Source organism: Rhinoraja longicauda, chromosome 6, assembly GCF_053455715.1.
Source record: "Rhinoraja longicauda isolate Sanriku21f chromosome 6, sRhiLon1.1, whole genome shotgun sequence".
NCBI lineage: Eukaryota > Metazoa > Chordata > Chondrichthyes > Rajiformes > Arhynchobatidae > Rhinoraja > Rhinoraja longicauda.
The window spans coordinates 27773144-27792256 of NC_135958.1; the positions used below are offsets into that span (position 1 = coordinate 27773144).

Here is a 19113-nt window from a genome sequence, read left to right on the forward strand (position 1 = left end):
CCTGCTCAAATATTCCCTTTCTGTAAAATACAAGACATTTCTTACGTTACCTAAGAGCTTAAGTTCTTAAGTTAAGAAGGATTACCTCAAAAACATTAATTTCCATATCAAATCAAAGATCATTTTATTTATTAAAGCTGTTTTATCAGATTAGTCAAGGTGCTATGTATAACAACACCACACATACACAATGACTTTTATGGGACCCATATAAAAAATAAGTCAGACTTTATCAACCTGGCTTAATAATTACAACAAACTGAATTTACATGGTACTCCTTCTTCTCACTTTTTTTTTACAAGGATAATGGAGACACAAAGCAATCAGGAAAATAGAGAAGCAAGGATTGGAAACCAAGGGGACGGTTGAGTGTGGAGCCATTTTTTAAATTCTAAGGAAGCAAGCACAAAGAGATGAATCAAAACACATTTCAACCCCGGGCCAGTTCAGCATGTCCAATATAGTCAGTGCAAGATCAATGAGGATAAACTTTAAGTAAGTCATCTGTACTTTTGGCTCCAAGTGATATAAAGCCTGGAAAAACTTGAGAAACAAAAAGAAATTTGTAATCTCACAAAAAATGTACATTTTTTTGTAATGTCACACTCATCCTCGGTTTTATTTTAATAAAATTTTAATTTTAATTAATTAATTTTAATAAAATATGGGATTGTGAAATAAAATATACTTTCCAGTGATAGGAATTGATTTTAATTCCAAATATTTTTTAAGCAAAGAACAAGACTGCCCTCCAATGGAAAACAGCATTCAATGCTCTCAAGATACAGGAACTCAGTTGCAATTTTACAGTTTGAAAGTGTTTAAAGCTCTCTCTTTGGTTTCCTACCAGGAATGTTTAAAACTGAAGCCAATTATCCATTGCCTCCGGCTAGCTTTTCTCCTTTCTCATCCTCCAATAAATTCTGGAGATATATATACATATTAAGGCCTTTCTAAAATATTTTCACAAGGCCAACCTAGGAATTTGTTCCTTGGTGTGCATGAGGCTTGGGGATGATCTAATGGGTGTTTAAAATTATGAGGAGAATTAGTAGGGTAATGCAAAAAGTATTTTACCTAGGGTAGGGAATCAAGAACAAAAGGACATAGGTTTAAGGCGTGAGGGGAAAGATTTAATAGGAACCAGGGCATTTTTTTCACTCATAGAGTGGTAATTATCTGGAACTAGCTGCCATTAGAGGCAGTTGAGGCACTTATATATAGGTACATGGATAGGAACGGTTTAGAGAGATATGGACCAAATGTGGGCAAATGAGACTAGCTTAGATTGAGCATCTTGGTCAGCTTGGATAAGTTGGGCCTGTTTCCATTCTGTATAACTCTATTTTTAAACAAAATATGAATGGCTCACCTCCTGACTCCTCAGAGCTTCGCTATTAATTAAAAATTGTTAAATCAGAACTGTGATGAAATTATCACCCAGATGCTGAAATTTCAACAAGACAAGCTTGATATTATCTACAAGATTACATTCTATTGCACTGGTGCCTTTGCCATGGGACAACATCCACATTCAAAGCCACACATGGCTATGCCATATTTTATCCAAAGTGCACCCCAGAATCTTACATCTACCAGCAGGAATCAGAAAAGACTCATTAGCTTATTATAACGAAATCATGGATGTGTCATTCCATCCTCCCACTGGATACCCAATAAGAAATCAACAACGTCAAATCAAAACTGAGTATTTTCTGATCAACGACAATTCAAGAAGCAACTGCTTTCATATAACCAACCCCATTCAGTTCCAACAAAACACCACCACACCACCTTTCTATAGAGGTGAGGGAAAGGGGACAGGATTGTACTTTAAATTGTAAAATGGGGGGAAAAAGCCATTCAGTTTATTGCTTAATAAACTGACAACAATCTTGGAGTAGGGTGAATTGAACAAAATTACATTGTGCAGCTACTTTACCCATTATCTCTTACCCATCTCACAGAACACAATTTTCTTAAGTTCCCTCATCACAAAAGCTTCAATCCGAATTATTGGGAAATGGCATCCAACACTCATCCTCAAAATTATCGAAGTCGGCTATTACCAAAAGAAGTTCAAACATTGACTGAAACTGACAGAGGCAGACTTAAATAAAAAAGCAATTTAAATTATGCTTGCAACAAATGGCCTTGGCATCACTGGCAACCTGGAAACATTTATACATGTACTTCTTGAATTATGTCAAGTGCATTGCACCACAATTGAAATATATTGTAATATCACAATAATATTGTAATATCACAATAATATTGTAATATCACAATAATATTGTAATATCACAATAATATTGTAATATCACAATAATATTGAATGCTCATTTCAAAGATGGGTAGCTCAGAATTCAATGGTAAATTGATGCTAGAAACAAGTGCTCATATTTGGATTTTGAATCTCTTATTTCACATCAGATTGCTGTGATATATATTTAAAGGACTGTAAAATTAAAGATTAATCATGGATTCACACCCACCACATAACAACTTGAGCATAGCAACTGAGCATTTAAACCTTTAAAATTATATTATGTGTTTAACTCAACTATGTTTACCAATTCAATTAACTTCAAACACCAAACAAAAGTCACCAAGTTAAACAAATGGCCATGAGTGTGTTGCCACATGTAGGTCAGACCAAGTAATGATGATAGATATTCTTCTCTAAATTATATCAGTGACCCAGAAGTGTTGTTTTTTTTCAACAATCTAGTTATGTTCATGGTAATAATCACTGACAGAAACTTAGTGATGGGTGAAAAAAATAATCTTACTCAGGAATAAATTCTAATGTAATGGTGGTTTAAGCATCAAAAATATTAAACTGAAGAAAGATAGCAAATTTTGGTTCCTAAAATCACTTCAATTTTAGGTTTGTTTAACAAAAAGTGTTAGAATGCCATACGAAGAAAAACAAACTTCTTATTATGCAGAATTTTTGCAAAAACTGACTGTGAAACAATAAAACTGAACATGTCCATTAAACCTTAGAGTAATAAAGAGATCTTGGTTTGCCTCAACAGGATACACTTGTATTTCTTCTGTGCGGCAAGTATTTTTATGAGTTGCTTTTGGGTTAAAACCAAACTGCTTGTTGAAGTCCTAATTAATACCTGATGTTTTTTAGATAAGGGATATAATATGCCCCCATTCCTCCAGTGAACACAAAGCCAATTCTGTGTTTTCATAAATGGCTTTGTGTTTTTCTTATTCCAACCCAACTCCAACCCAACTAACTTAGCCTCTCACCAGATCAGTCCAGTTACGTACATTGTTCTTAACACAATTCATCACTATATGACACAGCACCTGCAAAATAGAGTCAAGTTGCAAATTGGCAGCTACACATAGCTGTACAGTGTATCCAGATTCAAAACCTCAACTTCTGTGAGGCGGTGGGTATTTACTCAACTTTTTTTTAATTTGACTTCCAGATGGTTTAGTGATTGTGTCTTCCCTGCCAACTTTGTCGATCAAAGCACAGTAGTTCTTTCAAACGGTTGAACGCTGGCGACGTACTGACATTTCTAGGTCCTTCATCGATCATCTATTTCCTCTATGTAATTAATTGATCACATGGCCACACGATACCCATTATTGAACAGACCATAGAAAAGTGAAATCAGTGATTAGATTTTGCTAATTTTAATTCAATCCACACATGAACAGCATCAGAAGATGCGAGAGAAATTGAAATACATCCTTGGCCAGTAATCCTTGAAGCTGATCTAAATGCTGGCCAGCTCATGCTTCTCTTCAACCCAGACAGAACTGCCAGATAACAACAAAGCGTTGGTCAGCGTGTTCCTGAGTTCTGCATCTGTCCAAGAACACAATAAAGAGCAGGAATCAGGCCTTGCAACTGTTCAAACAGGCTGCAATATTCATCAAAATCATGGCTAACCCTGCATTCTGCCTATATTCCTTGATTTTTTTCATACCCACAAATCAATTTCTGTTCAGAAGGAACTGAATAACCAGGTGGAAAACTCTAAAGATACAATTGCATCAGAATCCTCATGTCAGTCGCAGTCTGCCCATTATTCTAAACCTGTAATTCTTCTGTCTCAACTCCTCCAGAAGGGGAAACCTCCTTTCCAATCTAGCCTGTCAAGCCTTGAAGAAACTTTTAAAGTTTTGATGGAATTTCTCTCATTTGTTCTAAACAGAACAAAATACAGAAGAGAATGGTCAATCTCTCTGCATTCACCACACCTGCCATCTCTGGAACCAGTGAATGACTGATCTCCTCTCTTTATAGCAAGTACATCCTTCGACAAGATGCCCAAAACTGGGTGCAATGTGCCAGATGCAGTCCTATCAAGGCTCCAGACAAATGTGGTAAGACTAGCTCATTCCTGTATCCAAAACATAGAAAGCACTCTGGTCTGACAAGGTCGAAGCAGCATCTGATTTTCTAGTCTGTTGCTGTCAGTGCCAAGTCCAGGGGCGAAGCTTAATCATCCTGAACAGAATGGAAAGGATGAACACACTTCAAATTTGGCCAATCAACTTTAAGCTAATCCTACAAATGCAATTGCAGACATGGATGGAAAAATCAATTGAAAGTAATTGGCATAGAATGATTTTTAATTAATGACTTTTTTAATAATTCAGGTATCAGTGAAATGTGTTTTTGATAAAATAATTATTTTTAAAAATCAACTTAAATTATTTCAATTTGTTAACCACACTTAATTAACTCCCCTGAGAGGCTGAGCGGTAACCTTTTTGAGATGTACAATGATGAGCACAGATAAAGTAATGCTCAATTCTTGTTCCCAGGTAGAGAATCCTAAAACCAGAGACCATTGGCTTAAGGTAAGAGGGGAGATATTTAAGAAGGACCTCAGAGCAATCTTTTCACTCAAAAGGTAGTCCTTATCGGGAATGAATTGCTAAAGGAAACAATAGATACAATTACAACTTTCAAAAGAAAAATAGATGGATAGGAAGGGTTTAGAGGGGCTTGGGTTATAAGCTAGCAAATGGAATGAGCCCAGAATGCCAGCTTGGTTGGAATAGACAAGGTGGGCCAAAGAGCTCATTTCCATGCTGTTTAGTTCAATCACTCTGTAATTATCAGACATTAACAGATGAAAAGATCTCTCCAGTATATGCTGTCACAAGGCTATTCAGGAGGTCTAAGGAAGAAGCATCATGATCCATCGACTGAAGCTTAAGGTGCAAGTAGTGATCAGGTTCTACAAACCTGGTCAATATATTTTTAAGCAACAAGTTATGGAAAATTTGGAATATTTGATTCAACCTTTTAAAGGCTTGAGAAGCAGTCTTCGTAATAACCATTTTAATGGCTCTTGCAAGCTTTGAGAAAATACAGCTCTTTGGCTTTTAATGAAAACACAGCTATGACTTAGTGAATTTTTTTCCAAGCCAACTACAACAAACCATCAGCACACGGACATCTATGCTAAAACACATTTGGACAAGGATCAGTTTGAGCGAATGAATGCCCACGCCTGTGACCCCTGCATTTATTCAACACATGGGAGCCACATAAACTCCAGTGAACTCATGGATTTTCATGTTCAGCTTTCCCTTCCAAAAAAAATTGCAGCACTAGATATTTACATTCAAATACTATGATCACTTTAATTCTCTCAGTTTTATCTCGAGAAGGTAGAATCTTAAACTGGGTGGAATTCCGAATACATTGTAAATGTTTTCCTGCACTTCTCAAAAGTGCCCAATCTACATTCAACTGGCTCATGCCTGCAGTATATTCGTCTATATTGTTAAAGCACGTGCTAAAGACATCCACAGATCACAATATTCACTAAGAAGTAACGCATTTGCTAAATAATTATGTCACTGACCATGAGGAAAATGAATTATCCTTAATTGAAATGAATTAATGCAGCACACATTGCCTATCAAAACATGGCTTGTTTTCAAGTATGGTTTGGACCTGCATTCAGTGGTGCCATATGCCATTAGGGCAAAACTATATTTTGGTGAAGTGACAGAAAATGTATATTAATAAACTGAAAAAAAAGACATTGAAACAAAAAGCCTGAATAATGAAATTGTCGGTAAATCTCATTATGTTCCAATGTAGTGAATCCTATTAAGAACAACACTGTGATAAGACAGTGACAGCATCACCTCGTGCTTGGCAGGTACTTCCTGAATGATAGATGACTGTTTCGTTCACTAGAAATAAGTGCATGGAGGCCCAACTAGTAGTGCTGCTGCCACAGCTAGCAGTTCCAGCAACCAAGGTCAACCCTGACTTCCATGCTGTTCATGTACAATTTGCATGTTCTCCCTGTGACCATGTGGGCTTTACCCAGGTGCTCCAGTTTCCTCCCACATCCCAAAGAAATGTTAGTTGGTAAGTTAATTGGCCACTGCACATGTGGCTAATTGTGCAGGCGAGTGTAGAATCTAGTGGGGCGAGTGGGGAGAATAAAATGGGATGGGTGTAATATTAATCTAAATGTGTGCTTGATATTTGGTGCCGACTTAGTTGGCTGAAGAGCCCGTTTCCATTAGTATTTACTTTGGATTGCGGAAAACACCATATCTTTTGGAGAGAATTGCTTAAAATATGCAGACTATTTAATGAAACTTCTGTACTAGAATTTACTTTTATATCAAATAAGATGTTTGAGACAAATTGATGTCAGTATATAATAAGTGCATGGCATGTAGAAACAAAATCACTGTTTTAAATTACTTGTAATTCAGGAGCCACAGTTAAGGGCCAAGACGCTTTGTTCAGAATTACTAAAAAGTCAATAAGATCCCATGAGAATGTCAAGTAAAGTTTTAATTTTAAAAAAACCTCTTTTAATCGCAGGAAGAAAGGGACATAACATGTTTAATTATTTCTAATTACAGAACAATTCTTTGTTAATCAAGATCTGCGCACTTACCAATCCCAGAATTGGCTCCTGTGATAATTACGACTTTGCCACTTAGGTCTCGGCCATGCAAAATTTCCATAGCAGTACTGTTACCGTCATACCGCTGCCGAATAGTTGGCTTGTCTGATGTCTCCTCAATTGTAAATGCCAACCGTGGATCCAGGTATGTGGTTCTTTTGTTGATATGACTAAATGAAAAGATTTTATAAGCAGCTTCAATAATTAATTTCAAGGAACATCCAAATATAAAATGACGAATGATTTAAAAGATATTGGACAATGTTCTTATTCTTTTTTTCCCCAATAACTTTCTAACTGTAGGCATGCAATTGGCAAATTTTAATTACAAATTAAAGATTGAATATCACATGATTAATCCCTCAGCAACACATGACTAAATAAATCCACTCCTTGGTATGAGAACCAGCATTCTGGAAGGTGGATATTTTGCCTTTGTAAACCTATAAAATTGATTCGCTACATTAATACCCATTTCAACCATGGACACTGAGTAAAAGTAAAAGCAGACAATCCATCATCAAATTCACCATTACAAAATAGCAAAGTTTTCCGATCAAGACACTTTGTCAGGCCGGAATTTAGTAGACAGACAAGCTTCTTTACACAGAATAAAACAAAGATCGATTAAATGCCAAGAATCAGACCAGTAAACTGTCACACAGACAGTAAATTTTGCTGCAGCCGATTGCAAACACAACTTAGGTTTGTGTCCCCTGTGAGACATAAATATAAAAGTACTTCATCCAAACCAGTGCACTTCAAAATCACACTGAGGACAACAATTGCAATTTATGTAATTATCCTGCCAAGCATCATTTTTCCTCAAATTCATTCCGCCAACCATTTCCAATTCCATTCAAAGTTCACATCTGTTTACCTTAAGTTTCTAATATCCCAACGATCGTCTAACCAAGCTTTTCAATTTTCAGAAACGGAGACTTTCCAGCACCTTTTGATTCTATTTCAGAAATTAGTTTTCTCCTAAGATTTCTATCCCAATCGACCAAATTCTTCTTTTTTTTTGTTTTGGAACAGATTCTAGATTCTCCTAATCAGGAGCGATCCGTTCCACATTCATCCTGTTAAGACCTTCAGAATCTTTAACATGGGTGATGCAGTATCACAGTAACGAGCTCTGCCAACTCACAAGTCGAGGGAGACAGATTCAGACCTGACCCCAGATGCTATCGTATGGAGTTCACAGGTTCTCCTCATGACCACGTGAGCTTCTCTGGGGTGCTCTGGTTTTCTCCCATATCTCAAGGGTATGTTAAGAGGATAACTGGTGACTGTCAATTATTCCTTCGTAACAAACAGAATCAAAACGGGGAGTTGATGGATATCTGAGTGAGAAATAAGAGGAGGGGGAATGGGCTAGATAGGATTGCTCTGCTGATGTCCAACATAGAGCAACATGGCTGGGAAGAAACTGTCCCAGAATCTGCATACCGCTAGATTCAGGGACAGTTTCTTCCCAGCTGTTATCAGGCAACTAAACCATCCTATCAACAACCAGAATGGTCCCAAGGTACCATCTACCTCATTCAAGACCTTCGGACTATCTTTAATTGGACTTCACCTTGCACTATCTGTTATTCCCTTTATCCTGTATCTGTACACTGTGGATAGCTCGATTGCATCATGTGTAGTCTTACTGCGGAGTGGATAGCACGCAACAAAAAGCTTTTTCCTATGCCTCGGTACACATGACAATAAACCAAACATGGACACCAAAGCCCAAACTACCTCCTTGAGCCATAATAATAATGCTTGTAAAATCCAGCGAGAATAAGCCTAGCCTATCTAATATTTGCTCAGAAAACAACCCACACACTCCAGTAAAACTTTTAAACTGCTTCCAATTCATTAACATCCTTCCTTAAATAACTTCATTTGTTTCAGCCTCTATATACTTACTCAACAAAGTACACCTGACCATTTTCATCTGTTTCTTGTTCCCAACCATAAGGTAAATCTGCAACAGATAAAGGGTGCACGTTTTATATCAGTGGATGGTTCATCTTAAAAATAAACATCTATACTGCATCAATACACCCCAATACACCTCCAGAATAGTCCCCATGTTTGTTCTGCAATGAGATAAACTGTGAATCTTGGATTTACAGACGAGGTTTGTGGTGTTCGGAGTGCAAAATTTAGGAACTAGGTCACATTTTATAGTACTCGCAACACTCCAGGATAGTCTCTAACAAGAAAGGGAATTTTATTTTTCACACCACAGTACAGGTTTTCAGATCCATAGGGTGCCAAGCTGAAAAATCATTGAGCTTTAGAAAAATAAAATTGCTACAATTAAGTTATTGACAATCTCCCATGGTAAATTTTCAGCAGTAGTCTGTGATTCAACAATGAACTGCAATATATCACTTAGAGAACCAAACCACAGTTACCATAGCCTCTCCTTTGAAGACTACTCCTAAAGGAATGCTTTTGCAGAAGGGGGATTTCAGTAGATGAAATTGGAAGTTCGTTGGAGACTAATTCAGGGAATTTCCTCTGCAGATCATCAAATAATACAAATTCTAGCTCCTACCCTTGGGGAGTGACCATGTTAAAAAAAAAACACCAGCAACTATCATCATCTTTCACATGAAATTTAATAGAATGTTTGAGAGAGCTGCATAAAATTTAGATTAAAGATACATGACCCAATTCATGTGTCAAAAACCCATAAGGGCAGGTCCTTGCCTGCTGGAATCAAAGCAAGATATACCTCCTGTATCTTGTAATTACTAAAATATACAACTATTCTGCTTGTGTATTATCTTAACAGGAAAGAACAGCGTCAAAGTATTCGCTATGCTCTGAGCAAATACGGTGCTTCATATGCCTTGAATAAATAATTCCCAAGCATATGTCATTCAATGAAGAATTAGAGCAACGTTTTTTTTAATGTGCATGTGTCTAGATCTCTTCAGTTTAAAGAAGCCTAAAGGAAAAATTCCAGTGATATAATCAATCATTATGACACACTCGTGCCTTTATTTTATCACTGTCAGAGTTTGCTATGTAAACTTAAGAGCATCCGTGGTTATTTATCTGTAAATTAACTCTCAATAAATCACAAACCAACAAATGCAAATATCTCGATGTGGCATCTCGATTTAAGATGTGGCATTTTTCCATAAATGTCAGAAAATGACCACTTAGCAATCGACTCCCCCCCACCCCACCACCAAATCCCCTGCCCCACCCACCTTGAATCAAATATACTGAATAGGAGGATAATCCTGCACTTCAGGTGTAAACTAAAGATTAACTTTCGATTCATGTTTGCCCATTCCAATCTCAATGCTCCTTTAATGGTGCTGCATCTTAATACATTCATAAGTTATAGGAGCAGAATTAGGCTATTCGGCCCATCAAGTCGACTCCGCCATTCAATCATGGAATTCCATCTCAACCCCACCGGCACAATGACACAGCGGCAGAGTTGTGGCCTTACAGCGCTTGCAGCGCCGGACACACTGGTTCGATCCAAATTATAGGTGACGTCTGTACAGTTTCTACGTTCTCCCTATGCGTGGGTTTTCTCTGAGATCTTCGGTTTCCTCACACACTCCAGACTTACAGGTTTGTAGGTTAAATGGCTTGGTTTAAATGTAAATTGTCCCTAGTGTGTGGAGGGTAGTGTTAATGTGCAGGGATCGCTGGTCGGTGCTGACTCAGTGGGTCGAAGGGCCTGTTTTCATGCTGTATCTCTAAAACTAAAAATCATCTTCCTGTCTACTCCCCATTACCCCTGCCACCCTTCCTAATCAAGAATCTGTCAATCTCCACCTTAAAATATCCATTGACGGCCCCCGCAGCTGTCTGTGGCAATGACTTCCACAGATTCACCACCCTCTAACTAAAGAAATTCCTCCTCATCTCCTTTATAAAGATACGTCCTTTTATTCTGAGGCTATTGCCTCTGATCCAAGACTCTCCCACTATTGGAAACGTCCTCATCACATCCACCCTATCCAGGCCTTTTACTGTTTGGTAAATGTCAATGAGGTCCCTCCTCAACCTAATACCAGCATTCAACCTTCTCCCATTGAAAATTACTTTTTTATAAACTTTTTTAACAATTTTACATATGGCTGAAGGCCTTTTAAAAGAATCTGCTAGCAAAGCACAAAGTGCCGGAGGAAGAATCGACGACTTTGCTTCTCAATTCTCTCGCAATCTGTTCGAATGGTTGGTCAAAAAACAAAAGACTGGAGGAACTCTGCAGGTCTGGCAGCATCTGCAGAAGGAATACATAAGTCCCATTCTTCAAACTTGGTCACTTTATTTTGCTTTCCACACCTCACTTGACATTGAATTATATTTTCTAACTGAAGCTTCTTGCTTCCATTTCATTTGCAATTCTTCAGTCTATTTGGTTGAAGAAATTAAGTTGTTTGCCATATTCCCATGTTTTAAAGTCCTGTCGAGGTACAGAGTTGAATCGATGTTTGTCCAACAGAAAGCTGCAATGTCAAATCCATGGAAATTAATAAGCCTCACAAAAAGAACTCACAGCAAAATCTACCATTGAAGTGGTTTCATGTTTTAAAGTGAATTATCATTCCATCTGCACAATGCAACACGAAGGGAAATGCAGTTGATAAATATGGCACTCAAGGCCAAATGCATACATTTCATCATTTATGACCAGGATTGCAGGAAGCGTACCACTTTTGAAAAATTACAGTGCTGAGATTAATTGATGCTTCTTGCCACCACCTCATTTCAGATCATCTAAGCCAGCAGAAATACAAACAAAATGGAGTTTAGCACTTCAGATCTTGTTGGCTCAGCTATCCTCCACCTAAAACTCAGATAAACATCTGGCGAACTCACAACAGTGTTGTCATTTGTAAAAAACCCAAAGAATGACAGAGGATAAAATTTTGAATAAAAATCAATAAAGAATTTAACATCAGTGGCAAGTTATCAAATTATCAAATGACTGGCATAACATGAGAGTTACTCGTGTATCCCGAATCCCGGCCATTTTTACACCAAAACTCCGTGGAATATTAGTAAAAATCCCAAACTTTTCCATGTTCAATGCATGTGCAGCTGCATATAATGATATTTAGATTAAGTCTTGCACGAGCCGTGAAGATGGGAACACAATCATTACCTGATGAGCCAGATGCTGAGCCATCAGAATCTTCAAATGGTTGGAGTGTGGATTATAGGCGATTTATCCAAAAGTCAATAACAAGTGCCGAAAGTATAACTAAAGAACCAGAGGATCAGTGTAACGTTCCCAGCTTTCTGTTAGCATTGTCGGTAGAACCAAGTACCTTTCACGTTTTTGTTGGTCGTTACTTATTTCAGAATTTGCAGGAATAAATGCTTACAATGTTGGATTATAAATTCCAACTACCGGTGTGATCAATTTTTTTCCTTTCCTATAGCTGCAGTTGCCCTCGAAATGACAGGTCATTATGATTTCCTTCCACAAAACTGTTGTAATTGAAACGTCACCTGCTCCTTTTCTCCAGAGATGCTGTCTGACCCACTGAGTTACTCCAGATTTTTGTATCTATCTTCAGTTTAAACCAGCATGTGCAGTTCCTTCCTACAGTTGTATTATGAATCTCATTCCCCATTAAGATGTTCCCGCTGCCAGTTAATTCGCCACATCACTAGGTGCAAGATAACGCTTGCCTACCTACAAGGATGTTGTTTGGAATTTTAAGAGGTCGTTAAAGTATTGAATTCAGTGGAATACATCAGAAGTCAACCTGTGTATAGATGGTCAACCTACAAAGTTTTGTTACAATGTAAGACCCCCCACAGAAACTGGAATTTCTCTCCTTACATCAGAGATGCTCAAAATAATTAGATTTGGTCAGATTAGATTGAAAGTAACTGTTTCCACCGGTGAAAGTGTTGATATTAGAAGTCCTAGATCTAAGATGATCAGCTAAAGAAAGAAAAAAGATGCAGGGGATGGTAGTGAAGGGGCAAACATTTTATGTGCCACAAAACATAGGCAACACACTGGTACAGCTAGTAGAGATGCTGCCTCACAGTCCCAGAGACCCAGGTTCAATCCAGACTTCAAGTGCCGTGTGTGTCAACTTCACACATTTTCTTTGTGAACATATGGTACCAAAGATGTGTGGGTCGGTAAGTTAATTAGCCTCTGCAAATTGCTCCAAGTTTGTAGGTGAATGGTAAGATTTAGGGGAGTTGCTGGAACAAGATATAACGGGAATAATGTAGGATTAGCGCAAATGGGTGGTTGATGGATGGCATTGACTCACTGGGCCAAAATATCCATTTCATGTTGCAACTCTCTGTGAACATAATTATGAGGGGCATAGATGGAGCTGGCGGCAGTAAGCACGCCTCCATGGCAGAGATGCCTATAATGAGAGGAATAGGTTTAAGGTAATACAAGGTTAAGAGGGTTTACAAGGAAGACTTTATTCAGAATTGATCAGAATTTGGAATGCACTGCCTGAGAGAGAGATTCTCACATTTAAGAGGTATCACGACGAGCATCATAATATAAAAGGCTGGTGACTAAGTGGTGGTATCCAGGATTAGTACAGATGGGGATATTACAGTCATTGACATTTATATTGAATTTAATAATTTCAGATAAACAATGTTTTCTTCCCTCTCCACAGACTTGGGTGCACCTCTGTTTCAATCTGCTTCCTTTGTCTCCAGCCCCCATATTTTATTTGTTATAATTGAAAACAGATGCAATTGTACCCTATGATAGAAACAAAGTGCTGGAACAACTCAGTGGGTCAGGCAGCATCTCTGGAGAAAAGGAACCAGTGACATTTCAGGTCGGCCCCTTCTTCAGACCAATTCCTTCCTACACAATTGGTCCCCATTACAGATATTCCTACAGTTCTCCCCCCCCCCCCCCCCCTTTCCTCTAACGTCCAATTTTCAGGAAAAGTCAATCTAAAATGTCAACTTTATTTATTTCCCCACTGATGTACTGCCTGGCTTGCCAAGTGCTTCCAGCATTACTCTTTTGCATTTGGATCATCAGCATCTGATTTTTTTTTTGCTTACAGCAGTAATTTCACTATTGCTGTGAGAAAGAAAAGAACAGAGTCAAAATGCCTTTTCTACTCCAATGGTTCATTTTTGTTTTAAGCACAAAAGGTTATTTATGCAATGAAGAGATAAGCAAAATTTGCATGATTACATTGATCACTTTCAGTTATGAGCTTTTTTTTTCATTCAAACTAAATGTAAATTTGATTTTCCCCAGAAAGTAATTTGATACAATAGAATAATTTTTATTTTCCAACTTATGAAAATCATAGGCAATACTAATGAACATCAGGTTTAGCCAAAAGATTTAATTGTACAAACCATGACTGACAATTGCAACAAAGAATGCAATAAATCTGAAGAGTGTAAGAAGGAACTGCAGATGCTGGTTTAATAAATCTGGTTGTACAGGTCACAAATTACTTGCATCAGTTACATTTCTGGGGTTTTGGGCATTTGCTTGGGGTTTTACACGCGGGTGATTTTCATCAATCTGTACACACACACACACACACACAAAGATAATCATTAACAGACTCAAAAAGAAAAGTATCTACAGTGCATTCAGAAAGTATTCAGACCCCTTCACTTTTTCCACATTTTGTTTTAAAATGGATTAAATTCTTTTTTTTTAATCATCACTCTACACACAAAACCCCATAATAAAAAAGCAAAAACAGGTGTTTAGAAATTTTTGCAAAGTAATTAAAAATAAATAACTGAAATATCACATTTATATGTGATCACTGACTACAAGAGCAGCCCTGCCTGCCCCCACAGCGATGTCACATTAACCAACGAGCTTAACCTTCTTTGCCCGCTTCGAAACTGGCAACACCACCATGAGTGGAAGAAGCCCAGGCAAGGCGGAAGGACCGGTCTTAACATTGAGCACACAGGAAGTACAGCACGCTCTGCGACGGGTCAACCCACGCAAGGCTGCAGGCCCGGATGGAGTTCAACGAAAGGTACTTAGGGACTGTGCTGAACAGCTGGCTGTATTCACCAGGATCTTTAACCTGTCGTTACCTCTGGCTACGGTCCCCAAGTGCCTGAAGTCGGCTACCATAGTGCCAGTGCCGAAAAAAGCAAAAATCACCAACCTGAACGACTACCGTCCAGTTGCCCTAACACCAATAATCATGAAGTGCTTTGAAAGGCTGGTCCTCTTACACCTCAAATCCAGCATCCCTGCCTCACTGGACGCATCAATTTGCATACAGGGCAAACAGATCCACAGAGCACGCCATCTCTCTGGCTCTTCATACTGTCCTGACTCACCTGGAGAGACAGGGCACGTACGTGAGGACGCTATTCATTGACTATAGCTCTGCCTTCAACACGGTCATCCCCACCAAGCTCATCACCAAACTCCACCAGCTAGGCTTCAGCTCATCATTATGTGACTGGATCCTGGGCTTCTTGATGGAGCGACCGCAGGCAGTGAGAATGGGCCCGCACCTGTCCTCCACTATCACCCTGAGTACCGGCTCACCACAGGGCCGTATTTTGAGCCCCATGCTCAACTCCCTCTTCACACATGGCTGAGTTCCTGCATTCAACACCAACACCATTGTCAAGTTTGCAGACGACACAACGGTGATCGGGCTGATCACCAACAGTGATGAAACAAACTACAGAGAGGAGCTGCAGAACCTGGCGGACTGGTGCTCAGATAACAACCTGTCCCTAAACATCTCCAAGATCAAGGAGCTGATCATCAACTTCCATAGGTCACACAACGGGGAATACGCTCCGATCTTTATCAACAGGGACAGTGTGGAGAGAGTATCCAGTTTCAAGTTTCTGGGCACTCACATTTCGGAGGACCTCACATGGTCCACTAACACTGCTGCGCTGGTCAAGAAGGCGCAGCAACGACTGTTCTACCTGAGAACAATGAAAAAGTCTGGTCTGCCCCAACAGCTGCTGATGGCCTTCTACCACTGCACCATAGAGAGCATCCTAATGCATGGCATCCCTGTGTGGTATCTCAGCTGCACGGAGGCAGAGGAGAGCTCTTCAGCGGGTAGTCTATAGAGCTCAGACTATCGGAACACAGCCAGCAGCTTTGGAGGGCATCTACAACACACGATGCCTCAGAAAAGCCACCAGCATTCACAAAGACTCCTCACACCCCTGCAATAGTCTGTTCGAACTTCTACCAACTGGCAGACACTACAAGGCCTTCTACGCCCGCACCTCCAGACTCAGGAACAGCTTCATCCCCAGGGCCATAGCTGCAATGAACTGGTCCTGCTGAGTCAGATGGTCACATCGCACAGTGAACCGGCACAGACCTACTTGCACTTTATTCTGTTTTAAAACTGTTTCTAATTTTGTTTCATTGGGTTGTCTAAATTTAGCTAATTAATTTATTGCATCGTATGGAAGTCGCTTCCCAATCTCGTTGTCCTCCTGTACAATGACAATAAAGATATATTGTATATTGTATGGTATTGTATTCAGACCCTTTACTCAGTATTTGTTGAGGCATCTTTCGCAGCGATTGCAGCCTCAAGTCTTCTTGGGTATGATGCTGCAAGCTTGGCACACCTGCATTTGGGTAGTTTCTCCCATTCTTCTCCGCAGATCCTCTCAAGCTCTGTCAGGTTGGATGGGGAGCGTCGTTGCGCAGCTATTTTCAGGTCCCTCCAGAGATGTTCGATCGGGTTCAAGTCCGGGCTCTGGCTGGGCCAATCAAGGACATTCACAGACTTGTAACAAAGCCACTCCTGCGTTGTCTTGGCTGTGTGCTTCGGGTTGTTGTCCCCAGTCTGAGGTCCAGAACGCTCTGGAGCAGGTTTTCATCAAGGATCTCTCTGTACTTTGCTCCGTTCATCTTTCCCTCGATCCTGACTAGTCTCCCAGTTCCTGCCGCTGTTTCTCATGGTCTGAGAGTCCTTTAGGTGCCTTTTGGCAAACTCCAAGCGGGCTGTCATGTGCCTTTTACTGAGGAGTGGTTTCCGTCTGGCCACTCTATTCTAAAGACCTGATTGATGCAGTGCTACAGATATAGTTGTCCTTCTGGAAGGTTCTCCCATCTTCACAGAGGAACACTGGAGCTCTATCAGAGTGACCATCGGGTTCTTGGTCACCTCCCTGACCAAGGCCCTTCTCCCCTGATTGCTCAGTTTGGCCGGGCGGCCAGCTCTATGAAAAGTCTTGGTGGTTCCAAAGTTCTTCCATTTAAGAATGATGGAAGCCACTGTGCTCTTCAGGACTTGCAATGCTGCAGAAATTGTTTTATACCCTTTCCCAGATCTGTGCCTCGACACAATCCTGTCTCGGAGGTCTACGAACAATTCCTTTGTCTTCATGGCTTGGTTTTTGCTCTGACATGCACTGTCAACGGTGGAATCTTGGTATGTGCCTTTCCAAATCATGTCCAATCAATTTAATTTACCATTGGTGGACTCCAATCAAGTTGTAGAAACATCTCAAGGATAATCAATGGAAACAGGATGAACCTCAGCTCAATTTTGAGTGTCAATGCAAAGGGTCTGAATACTTATGTAAATGTGATATTTCAATTATTTATTTTTAATTACTTTGCAAAAATTTCTAAACACCTGTTTTTGCTTCTTCATTCTGGGGTATTGTGTGTAGATTGATGATAAAAAAAAAGAATTTAATTCATTTTAAAATAAGGCTGTAACGTAACAAAATGTGGAAAAAGTGAAGGGGTCTGAATACTTTCTGAATGCACTGTATGAAATGTGTTTTTAAAATACATACCTCCTGCCACCCGTTTCTTCTTTCCCGTTTTTGGGTGATCCCATTGAGTTTTCAGTTCATCATGACTGTCAGAAAAGAGAAAATAAAGAGCACACCATTTTTCAGCAATCAGAAATTGCACATAAATGCATTGCTTAAAAGAACAACGACAAAAAAATCACAGGAATGCTTGAATCAGTAAAAGATAAAATTATAATGGAAGTTAAATAACAGTAAAATTATACAGCTGAGCAAAAAGTTGAAGCAAGCTTAAAATACTTCACTTAAGGAAGACATTTTTGTCTGAAACAAAAATACTCAGTACTTCATGCAGCATCTGTGGAGAAAGGAAAAGTTTTAATTTTTTTTTCAGTTAATATTTGCTGAACATATTGGAAATTTTGCAAAGCTATGATAGTGAATGCATTGGTATTTACTGTCAATAATCCCAGAAAAGTTATTGCAGTATTTGTATTCAAATGCAGAAATAAGAAATTTGCTGTGGGCTTGCAAGCTAAGCTTTGAATCCAACAAGGAAATGGAACAAGTGAACAAATTAGTTACCAATGAGAGCAACAACACAGCAGAAAATTTGCATGTCCGCTCCAAACTCTGAGGATGTTCTCCCCTCATCTTTATTTGAATGGGGGATTTGGGGTGGAATTAGCTGCAAAAGACTTGAGTGCACAAAGCATAGAAGAGTACAGCAAAGCAAAAGGTCCTTCGGCCCATGAGATCTGTGTCAACCATTATGCTAAATTGAACTAATCGATCTGCTTGCAGAAGATCCATATCCCTCCCTTCCCTGCATGTTCATTAACGTCTCTTAAACGTCACTATCATATCAGCTTCCACCAACAGCTTGGCAGCAGTTTCTGGGCAAAAGGAATTGCCTCACACATCTTCTTTAAACTTTTCTTCTCTCACCTTAAAGCTGTATTTTCATATTTGACATTTCCACCTTGGGAACAAGTCTTTGACTATCAATAAATTAAAATGACTTCCAGATGAGCCATTAGTTTTAAAACAATTCTAAATATTCCAATCACTTTTTAATTAAATCTCAAATGGTTTTGCTGAGACTTCAAAGTGTTTAAAAAGTAATTTAAATCTACTATTTAGGGTTTAAAACTTTATTTGTATTAAACTTTAATTTTTAATAAAGTTTATTACAATATTATAAATGATATGTTTGTGTTTTTTAAGCTTTTAAAAGTTTTTGCATGCTTTTGAATGTCCTGAAACAAGCAGATATTAGAAAAGATTCAAGTCATTGACAATTCCAAGCATGAAGGCATAACTCTGTCTGTCAAATTTTTGTCTTAATTTCTGGCCAGATGTTTGGCACACAAATTTGTACCAATAAGTCTTTACAAGCACAATGCCTCATCCTAGATAACCTACCTCGGGTTCTTCACAGTTCCCATCAGATTGATC

General features: G+C 39.0%; 1 protein-coding gene across 2 annotated transcripts in view; it reads right to left on the reverse strand.

The window, feature by feature from the left end:
- wwox (WW domain containing oxidoreductase) overlaps positions 1-19113 on the reverse strand; it is an 881881-nt gene that overhangs the window by 842081 nt on the left and 20687 nt on the right. For both annotated transcript variants that reach the window (XM_078401744.1, XM_078401743.1), the window contains exons 2-4: positions 17698-17762; positions 8848-8905; positions 6919-7097 (exon numbers count right to left, since the gene is read on the reverse strand). In XM_078401744.1, coding sequence (XP_078257870.1) covers positions 6919-7097; positions 8848-8905; positions 17698-17762 — 302 coding nt within the window. The remainder of the gene's footprint in view (positions 1-6918; positions 7098-8847; positions 8906-17697; positions 17763-19113) is intronic.